Source organism: Pelmatolapia mariae, linkage group LG20 (assembly GCF_036321145.2).
Source record: "Pelmatolapia mariae isolate MD_Pm_ZW linkage group LG20, Pm_UMD_F_2, whole genome shotgun sequence".
Lineage (NCBI taxonomy): Eukaryota > Metazoa > Chordata > Actinopteri > Cichliformes > Cichlidae > Pelmatolapia > Pelmatolapia mariae.
Window position 1 is genome coordinate 918,475 of NC_086244.1, and position 10,588 is coordinate 929,062.

Below are 10,588 nucleotides of genomic sequence, written 5' to 3' on the forward strand. Positions count from 1 at the left end.
TGACCTTGTACTGATGCTTACAGGGACATACACACACCGTCTCGGTGTGAACGGGCCGGTATTTTGTGATGATTCCGGTGGAAATGTTGAAATTTTGTTTCAGTGATGTTTCCATGGAAACCCGCTGACTCAGCGCTGATGCGGCGGGTGTTTTAGGGATTATTCAGGGGAAGCGGTGAGGGCGGAGCCTTTGTTCGTTCCACCTCCCACTGGTGTACGTCATGTCCACTATAAAGGCGGGAGCTGCCAGTTCCGCCGCATACCACAGCATCGTCGAAACTCGCTCGGACCTTGGAGGGTCACATTTACCCAAAACTTCTTTTCAAATGGGCCCCGTCGCCTAGCGTTCACTCCCCCAGCCTCGCCGACTGATCGAAGTGAGTGCTCCCGAACATCAAACACGTCTGGGTCCGCACAAGGTGAGGCTTCCGGCCGCGACGAGCGGTTAGAAAATGGTGGTTAGCGGTGCCTGTGAGGGCCGTTTCTGGCCCCGTTATGCTAACCGTTACGCTAACCGTTACGTCTCTCACGATGTTACCGGGGGAGCAGCGGGGTGCTGTCGGGCCGTTAAAGGCGGATTAATCGGATACAAAATGTCCCCGGGGTCTTTTCTCCCACCGGGCCGTTTGCAGGGTGTCCCTGATGGGGCTGATTCACGTCAAGATGTCGGTCTGCTGCAGTGACCGTTAGTTGTAAACAAGCCCGACTGGGGTGACGTCATTGCCGTGGATGTGTGTACGTGCATCACGCGAGGCTACAGAGACACTTTGTGCCCGTGAAACGTGACCGTGACGGTTTGATGGTGTCTGCGGGGGCTTGTACTGTTATATTGTCTGCAGGTGGGTTTCCCCTCACACTGTTAGGCTGTGTCTAATGTTTTGGCTGCTGTGGCAGGGTTTACACCTGGGTAGAATAAAAACAAAAGATCCTGTGATACACTCATGACGTCAGACGCTGCTCTTTCACGTCAGGCTTTATTGATGAACAGATGATCAGTGAGCTGCACGCTCATGTGTCCTGTGTAAGCACAGGTAGGAATCATGTTTAAGCTCTTTGTAGGAGGGGACGTTTGGTTCCTAGCTGGCCTTGTTTACAGTGGGACAGGTTGGGGTGTCACCCACACAGCAGAGCTGCTGTGATGGTGATTATTGGAGTAATAATACCTATGGACACAGGAAGTGATGCTTCACAGACGCTGACACGGGGAGGCTGACTGATGGCGTTCGTGTTTTTATACCTTTTTGTTTCCGTAGAGGCGGTGATTGGTCAGATCCCTCATACAGATTACACAGTAATCTTTATTTTCCCGTGTAATCCTCTGGATTACAGTAGTAACAGTAATCTGTTATTGGCTTTCTGTTTAATCAGAAAGACTGAAATGGTGACTGCAGGTTATCGGTGTGATCACTTCCTGTTTGTTTTGTCCCCTGCAGGGTTCCATCAGCACAGTGTACAGCGACCAACGGCCCAACAATGGCAGCTATCCCAGCAGGGGGGTCTCTCGTGGCGACCACTGACTACTACCGAAGTGAGTATCGCATGAAGAAGAGTTGGCAGGTTACAGTCAGCGAGGCGTGAGGTGGAGACTAACCCGAGGTTTGTGTCCCGCAGGGCGCATCGGCTCTACGTCCAGCAGCAGCTCGTGTGGCAGTTCGGAGTACAGCGGCGAGGTCATCCCTCACCATCCAGGTCAGTGCACAGTGCGTCGTGGGACAGGGCGGGGCTGGATGCATCGTTGGGCGTCGGGTGGTGTGGGAGCATCCTGTCGCGTTTCTTGTGCCGACATCATGCGGTTTAAAATGCAGCAGTCGGGGCTTTCTGAGATGCTCCACCCACTCGCTCACACACTGAGTGAGTTTAGCGGCGGCTCTTCTGGCATGAACTTTGTGTCCTGAAGCGACACCCACGTGAGCTGAAGCAGATCCAGATGTTTGTCTCTGAGCATGCTCAGTTCTTCCTCCCTCAGCCTCAGTTTGGGAGATGGTGGGGCTGAGAGACCGGTCTGATCCGGTTTGATTTACAGCTCATGTGAGAGTGCTGCTCTTCATCACCACAACACACTGCATGTCGCCAGGCGGCACGCTCAGAGAGACACACAGACACACACACAGACACAGGGTGCTCAGAGTGAACTGAACACACCCAGTTTCCCCTTTCACCTACTTTCAAGAACAGAGCTGGGAGGGTGTAATCAGGTGTGTGTGTGTGTGTGTGTGTGTGTGTGTGTGTGTGTGTGTGTGTGTGTGTGTGTGTGTGTGTGTGTGTGTGTGTGTGTGTGTGTGTGTGTGTGTGTGTGTGAGAGACGGCTTTCTTTCCATGAATAAGAGCTCTGTCTCAGAAACCTGCTCAGGGCCATGCTCGGACTCACCGTCAGATTTATGGAGGAAGGTCTGATGCAGTCATTTCCTCCTCTTTTCCTGTCGCCACAGAAACGTCTTCGTTATAAAATAACTGACCAGTTTGAAACTCTTTCAGCGTTTTTTTTTTATGTTTGAACTTGTGTGAGCGGATGGATCAGTCACTGATCATGTGATCCATCAGCTCATCAGGCTGGTGTGTGAACTGCTCACGCTTTCCTCTGTAGATGACGGGAAAAGTCTCAATTTGATTTCATTAGTTTTCAAGTTTGTGTTCAGAAATCAGAAAGTTCGTGACTTTTTCTTGTGACTGACTGAGGTTAACGTCGCCGCTGTGACGGCGGGAAACACGGCGGTCCTTTCACGGTTAAACGCTCCTGTCGTGTCTGAATGTTGGACTCTGTCTACAGGACTGCCCAAGCAGGACTCCGGCCACTGGTGGTCCAGCTTCTTCTTCGGGAAGCAGCCGGGGATGACCCCACTGACTGAGGAGGCACAGCACAAGTATGAACGCACACACGCACAGACACACATGCACATAGAATAAACTTTATTAGCAGCGATGCTCTGACTTGGTTAACGCCGCTCTCTTTCTGGCAGGGCGGGGGTCTCTGGTGTGGTGACGAACGGTCAGATCACCTGCGTCGCCCGGGAGATGGTGATGCAGCGGCAGGCGAGCGAGAGCAGCGACGCGGGAAGCCCCACCTCCTCGTGATCCCGCGGTCTCTCTCGGTCCACGCCACCACACCTGATTGGGGGGAATCGAACCATCAGCCAACGCTAGGTGACGGGAGGAAGTCCCGTTTACAGCCTTAGTTTCTTTTTCTTTTTTCCTTTTGTACGTGTCGTAGTGTGGCTGCGTCTTCTGTTCCTGTAACCTCACTTTTTAAATTAATGACCAAAAATAAAGTTAAAAAAAATAAAAAGAAGCAGCCGATAAGCTCTGTTTGTTTTTAACATTTGTAATGTGTGTTTGTATTCAGCCTGAAGGTGGCGCTGCCACAGGCTTTTCTTAACCTTTCTCACTTTGTCACTGCAAACGAAATAAAGTCGAGTGCATCCCGACGCTCTGTGTGTTTGTTCAGCCTCCAGGTGACATCAGGGTGAGGAGGCGACGCTTCATTGGCCTCAGTACAGGACGGAGCAAACGCCTCCTCCTGCTCCTCCTCAGGGCGATAAACTCAAACCCTGATTTCATAGAAACTGCTTCAGGATCGATAACACGTCACCTGAAAGCCCGCAGCACTGTACGTTATTACTGTGACATCATCAGGAGCCTCTAATCTGTCACACGTGGAAATACTGAAGCTCTGATCAACACTAATGTCCAAAACAATCCAGCCCCAAGCAGATTAGGAATTACTCAGATTACTTTAGCAGGCTAAACTGGATTATTACTGATCAGGTGCGAGTGTGGAGATCAGCTGACTGATCGTTCATAAAGCGGTGCTGTGGGCTGATCTCATCTTTGTCACGCAGCTTCAGTCACATATAAATGATGAAGACTATGACATCATCAGCTACGTTTTATTTAAACGCTGGAAGCTTCAGCGTACTGTGGGACGTGTGAGAGGATGGAGGCTCAGCACGTAAACAGGCCCAGCTTATTTTTGTGATTAACTGCTAGTCTAAAAATGATTTACTGATTGAGAAATATTAATTTTATGTATTTATGTCTTAAACTTTCACCAATCGAAGTACAGATTCCAAACACAAGTATTTAGAGGGGTCGCAGAGGTTTCAGCTTCCTGACCCCCATGAATACCCCGGGTCGACTAGCATGAACAGCTGGTCACGCCTCAGATTTACCTGACAAGGTGAGGTCTCTGAACCTCCTACCGGCAGGTAAAGTGAGTCTCTGGAGCAGTGTTGGTTCTCAGGTGAATGAGCAGCTTTCATCTGTTACCTGGGCTGTGTGAGTGTGAAGGCAGCAGAAACGCTGCGCGTCACATGACGTTTTCATTACGTGTGATGAGTTCGACTAAGGCCAGAGCGGGCACAGACTCGGGTTTGTAATGAGGAGGCCTGCTGGATGGATCCATCCATCCTCGGTGTTTTCAGATCAGATGAAGCGAGTGCTGGCTGTCACGGTGATAGCCTCCATCTTTTATTTACAGTCTGTGGTTAGGCTGTGAGGATGAAGCGGTCCCGCTGCGTGGAGAAAGCTCTGCGGCTGACGGCGGTGCTGCAGAAACCCTGACGCAGTGATAGGTTTGTGTGAGCGCTGCTCATCGCTGCGCGTCTCTATGAAACACAGGAAAGACAAACAATGTGCTGCTCCACCGCACCGAGGATTTAGTCTGCGCCTCATTTGTTCTCCATGCTGCACTTTTTCCAGGTCACCGGGTGCTTCGAGGAGCCGTTCTCCTCCACCGCTGCCCGGGCCGTGGCTCCGCCTTTCTAGATCCAGGTGAGAGGAATCAGTGACTGCAGCGTTCATTCATTTTATTATCAAACATGGGAGGAAAAATCACAGTGGTCCACGAATATTTTTCATTGATCAATCCCTGTAAACAAAGAGCCACAACCTGTCAGTGGGAGAACAGGTGGTGGTCTCCACCTGCAGCACTCCTGTAATGTGACTAACAGCTCATCAGCCCCGTCTTTGACCTGTGACCCCGTAACTGCTCTAAATGACCGTCAGTTTGTCCCGCTGTTATTGTCATGTTAGAGTCACACACACACGTATGTGCATAGCTCAGCCTGCTGTGTGGCGTGGTGTCTGAGGGTGTGAACAATCATCAGATCTGAGTTTGTGTCCTCAGGTGGCGTCTGGGTCGTGCTTCGTTCGCGCTGTCTCTGCCAGGGGCGGATCTAGAGGGGTGGCATGTGCCACCCTAGTTCTGCATATGACAGTGTTGTTTATTAAAATAGGACAGCATTAAAACTTTGAGCGTAGTTACAGTATAGTGACTGTGAATATAAATGCTAAAACTGAATATATTACATAGTGTCCCCCCCTCCGCCACTAACAAATGGTTCAGCCCACAGCGGGCCTTTTGTCTTGTTGTCAGTAGCAACCGATGCCTGTGGTTGTGCCAGAGCACGTTCTGAATCAGCATTATGGGCACGTCAGATTCCACACAGGTGGCTGCAAATATAATGAAGGTGAGTGTTATTAACCCTCTGTGTGCCACACCTCCAAATCATGTGACGGATTTAAGCTGACATAGCAACAAGCTGCAGCCACGCTGAGTAAACTTTTAATGACAGGCCGCTAAATCCACAGTTATGATAGAGCTTTTTTCTGAATACTGTCGTCACGTTTAGTGCAGAAGCAACGGTTTAAAAATGCATTTTCTAAGGACAACCCGAAAACAGTAAAAGAAGAAAAAAAGCCACCCTTCTCCTATTGGTGGAAAATGTACCATGTAAAAAAAACAGCAACAAGTGGGATTGGTTGTTTAGGAAGAGGGGAAAGTTTTGGGAGTGACGACAGTGAGAGCCAGGTTTAGTGTGGAGTGTGTAGAGAGGCTGCATCCACACTAATGCGTTTTCCTCCCGTTCACACTGAGACGGCGTACGCATACATTTCAAAACGGTGCTTTCGCGTGGCAGTGTGGACAGCGAAAACGGAGACTTTCTAAAAGTCGACACGTTAGTCATGTGATGCAGTCATGTGAGCAATTAAACAAAGATGGCGGAGGGCATTATACAGCAGCTGTTTTGTTTGACAGCCCTATTAAAGATTAATATCAGTCTGTACGTGCTCCAGAGAGCTTTTCTTCAAATTCTTTAATTCTCACTCGCTTTTCCAACTTTGTACTTTTGTGTTACTCGCAGCAACAACTCCACCTCATTGTTAGTCTGTTTAAAAAACTCGCTGCTTTTCCTCGACTTTTTGCTGCGACGTTTCAAAGAGCCGGAAAGTAAATAAGCGGCAGACAGAAATGAGGCAGGTCGAGTCTTCTTGTGTTTCACGCATGCGCAGTACTGGAACGTAAGTGTTTTTGGCCGTTTCAATGTGGACGCACAACTCTGTGAAAACGACTGAAAAGGATAGTGTGGACGCGGAGCGTTTTCTGACGAAAACGGTGTTTTCAGAACTATCCGGGCTAGTGTGGACGGAGCCTTAGAGTGTTGTGTAGTTGTTGTTGTGTGTTGTGTGTCAGTGAGGGCACTAGTGACTCTCACAGACTGCAGTGTAAACACTGTCTCCAGGTGAAAACAGCTGCAGGTGTATCACTGCTGTGGCAACAATTGAGTTTTTTCACTGGCACAAATCATTTGTGTGACACCTGATTGTTGTGTCGTTTCAGTTATAGTAGTATTTTTAAATGTTGCACAATAATCCACTGGCTGTGTTTTTAGATAAATAGTTGTTTATAACTTTATTGTTTACAAACTTTGTGCAAGTTTTCAGTTTATATTTGCATTTCAAGTTAGGAAAATCATTCAGTAAACATGTTTGGGCGTTTTACAGTAAACAAATATAACTACTACGAGGATTTTATGTTTTTGTGTGAGTTCAGATTAGTTGTGTTACTACAGCATGTCAGTGAAACAATCAGTGTAAATTTAGACACGAGAGGTTGAGCTGAAGAGAACGAGACCAAACACGGCGAGGATGGGAAAAGGTGAAATGCAAATGTCAAAGTGTCCGGTTACATCGTGCTCCCCAGAGGGTGAACCCAACAAATCCTGAAAAACGAGCTTTAAATTTTTGTTCATGACGGTGCAGATTTCTGACATTTTGTGTAAATTTAAGCAACAATTAGATTTTTTCTAACAAAGTGTGAAACTTCAGTTTGACTGGTGTTTGTGAATGAACCGCCCCATGTTGTGTAGCGTTATTGGGAGCATATTTATTTATACAGGCTACACAGTACATCCAAACTCACATGTGTTATGTAAGTCAGATGTTTCATTATGTGGGCTACAGAAAATAATTCAGTTACAGAAACATGTGCATACTTACTGCATTTTTAACCACATGTAACACCTGCATGTGTGGCTTTTTATTTCCATGCCACCCGAAGAAGATCTCTGTCGATCCGCCCCTGGTCTCTGCACTAATGAGCGACGCCGAGGTAACACAGAGGTGCGGCACACCTGGTTTCAGGTCGTGCTACAGTCTGAGACTAAGTTCTTTGGAGCTTCCAGCAGCTCTGCTGAATGAAAGCATGCTCAGCTGTTGCACTTTATTTGATTTCATTGTTGGAGCAGACTGAGACGTAAAGCTCACACCGGAGGCCGAATACCTGATGAAATATCAGCGTCAACCCGATGCAACGGGGAAATGTCTACCTGTCTGTGCATACCTGTAGACACCTGTCACTGCATCTATAACTACCTGCAGAATCACGCGTGTGAAATTAGTGTGATAATCGTCACACATGCAGTCAGAACGTGTAGATTAAAGCCCTCGTCACAGTTTGCACGTGGCCTCAAATATCACAGGAACTAAAACAGGAAGTGAGACGAGCTTCTGTGGCCGTGTGGGGCTCTTCATCCGGGCGCCCTGCTCTCACATCACCATCACTTCACCAATTTCACATTTTATTCACTGAGACCTGTAAACAGCGACAAAACCATAAACCAATCAGGAACGAGTTCACTCTTTGGTTTGAGGAACTGGAGCCATTTTTCAGACCACGCCCATCTTTTAGCCACGCCCTGCTCCTGGTTCTGGAGGGTCACTCTGTGGTTCGTTTCCTGCTACGGTGAGCTCGGGGGAGGAGCTTGTCCCCGGGGGATCGCCGCCCTGTTCTTAAGAGTGGGCGTTCACAGGAACGACCTGCAGGGTGAGGTGCGCTTGTTTCATCTACTTGGCTCTCTGGTCGGCGGGGTTGCTTGGTTTGGAGGAGGAGGAGGAAGAAGAGCTGAGGACGATGCTGACCCATAATCCTTTGGTTCCCACAAGACCCGGCAGTCCTGAGAGGAGAGAAACGAGGGGGGGCATTAAAGCATTTAAACAGGTTTTAGTGCAACACCTGCTCTGCTCCGCCCTCTGTGCTTAACAGGTGAATACATTAAAAACTGGGTTTCTACAACCTGTAGCTCTGTTTTCTGGTGTGGCGTTGGAGGATCAGAGTTTCAGGCGTGTTCACTGAAGGTTTACCTGGAGCTGTTTCCACGGTAACCCAAAGCGTGGGCAGTCTCTGCTTGTCCTGACAGCCGCGTGCGGGCTTGGTGGGTTCTGGACTCGGCGGTAGACCTGAGGAGAGCAGACAGACGGGAGAAAACGTACGACAGAACCGACCGGCTGTTCTGACATTAGTTTGGTGTCGGTGGACGAGTCCGTCATTTTCACCCTCAGCCATAAACGGCTGACGGCTGGCATCGTCACCCCGTGACCCAGGCGAACAACGTGGACCCGCAACAACTCGAGAATGAGCTCTTTTAATGAAGTCTAGCTCTCCTTTTGACGCTCTGACTCGTGTGGCGTCGAAGCGGCTGAGCATGCTCAGTGTGGATGTTTTCTCTTTGCTCACTGATCCAAACACACTGCTGCAGAGGAGCTTTTCCTAAAGCGTCCGCTCTGCTGCCTCAGAGGTACGTTACCCTCGTTACCCTCGACTGGCTTGTTTTTTAACCCGTGACACATGACTGAGTGAATGTTGATGCGCACCTGCTCTTCTTCTGCTTTGCTCATTTCCTGTCTCACGTTAAACACAAAGTTTCTGATGATGAGCTCAGGCGGCTCTGAACACTTCATCACACCTGCAGCTCGAGAGAGGCAGCCAATCAGAAGAGCCGTCATTGCTGTTGGTTTGTCCTTGTATAACAGGATGAACTGGTGCAGAAAACTGAATGAAGACAAATGTTTGTTTTACATGCAGGAGTTTGTCCAGTGGGGTCAAAGGTCAAAGATTCAGAACATGGTGCTCACTTTCCAGAAGATGTTTGTTTGCAGTTATCTTTACCCCGAGCACGACCAGGACGCATGCACGCCAGCACGCCAGCACGCCAACACACCTTTGTGCCACATCAAAGATTTACCATCACAATGACTCACAAGTTTAAAAATAAAGCTTATGTGTGTGTGTGTGTGTGTGTGCGCGCGCGCGCGTGTGTGTGCGTGCGTGCGTGTGTGTGTGTGTGCGTGTGCGTGTGTGCGTGTGTGTGTGCGTGCGTGTGTGTGTGCGTGTGTGTGTGTGTGTGTGTGTGTGTTCATACTTCGGTAGAAGTGGTTTCGGGCGAGCAGGCAGGCTGGAGAGTTGACGCTGGTCATGGTGGTTCAGGGTGGGTTTGCTGACCTACAGGGTCCACAATCTGCAGACAGACAGATGGAGGTCAAAGGTCAGATCCAGTTTGAAAGGTGTAACAGAGGCAGGAACAGAAACAGGATGAAGTCAAAGGAAGTAGAAGAAATGAATAAAAGCAACGAACCAGAATAGAAAAGTGATTTATTGGAGCACCCAGACTCCCCGAGCATCAACTCCTCAGGGAGGAATCCTGGAGGCCCGTTTCCATCGGCACCTCGACTTTAAAAGCAGTGACGGAGGGGGGAGGCTGCCAGCCGGCTCACAGCGTTTAAACAGTGATCAATAAACTCTGAGGAGCTGAGCCTGCAGGAAATAGGAGCAGCGCTGACGTCCACGTGTTGGTTTAATGTAGCATCTTAACGGGAAGATGCAGGAGTTTGGGTCCGACTCATTACTCACGAGAAAGAAGCTGTTTCCATGACGTCTGCTTATGTCGGTGATAAACGCTCATACCGAAATGTTTTAAGCTCTTTGAAGCTTCTGTGCTGACATGAGACGAGATGCTCATAGTTCAAATGTATGAGGGGTTATGGAAAGTGCCCCCGGGGGCACAAATATTAAGCTGAACCCTGAATTTAATATCCAGCACAGGCTTACAGGATGACTCTGCTCACATGCAGCCAGCTGCCCCACAGCCCCGCAGAGGTCGACGCCACGGAAACTGGAGGCAGGACTGTGAGAAAAACTTGACTTACAGCAAACCAAAGACCAGTCAGAGGCGCGTCACACCAGTATTCAACCAAACATCTGTCTTTGGTGTTTCTGTTCAGCAGCAACTGAGAGCCTGAAAGTGACATCATACAGACGTGGGAGAGAAACAGGAAGCTCAGTGCGGGCCTCAGTTACTGAGTCAGCTGGAAAAATTCATAACTTCAGTTTTTCTGATGATCAGAAAAGTTCAGCGTTAATGTTTGACCTTTGTAAATGTTTGGTTTGCAAAGACCTCTGGGGTCAAAGGTGGCATCAGCGTGATGTCAGCAGCTTGAGGAGGAGGACGGAGCATCTGTGGAAACGAGCTCAGCC

The 10,588-nt window shown here is 49.0% G+C and overlaps 1 protein-coding gene across 2 annotated transcripts; it reads left to right on the forward strand.

Moving 5' to 3' along the window:
- Positions 1-248: 248 nt before the first annotated feature.
- Positions 249-3,422, forward strand: ppdpfb (pancreatic progenitor cell differentiation and proliferation factor b). Of its 2 annotated transcripts, none has more exons than XM_063465335.1 (5): positions 249-419; positions 1,434-1,528; positions 1,612-1,689; positions 2,768-2,861; positions 2,958-3,422. In XM_063465335.1, the coding sequence occupies exons 2-5, from the start codon at positions 1,474-1,476 to the stop codon at positions 3,070-3,072; spliced, it is 342 nt and encodes a 113-aa protein (XP_063321405.1). In that variant the 5' UTR covers positions 249-419; positions 1,434-1,473; the 3' UTR covers positions 3,073-3,422. The 2 variants fall into 2 exon arrangements, with proteins under 2 accessions (XP_063321405.1, XP_063321406.1); XM_063465336.1 differs by having other exon boundaries at positions 253-377.
- Positions 3,423-10,588: the final 7,166 nt, after the last annotated feature.

What these genes read in the sequence shown, in the direction of transcription:
- ppdpfb (XM_063465335.1), top strand. Translation starts at nt 1,474, where the DNA reads ATGGCAGCTATCCCAGCAGGGGGGTCTCTCGTGGCGACCACTGACTAC. An exon ending in GACCACTGACTACTACCGAA is followed by an intron (nt 1,529 to 1,611) that starts GTGAGTATCGCA and finishes TGTGTCCCGCAG; the next exon opens with GGCGCATCGGCTCTACGTCC. An exon ending in ACTGAGGAGGCACAGCACAA is followed by an intron (nt 2,862 to 2,957) that starts GTATGAACGCAC and finishes TCTTTCTGGCAG; the next exon opens with GGCGGGGGTCTCTGGTGTGG.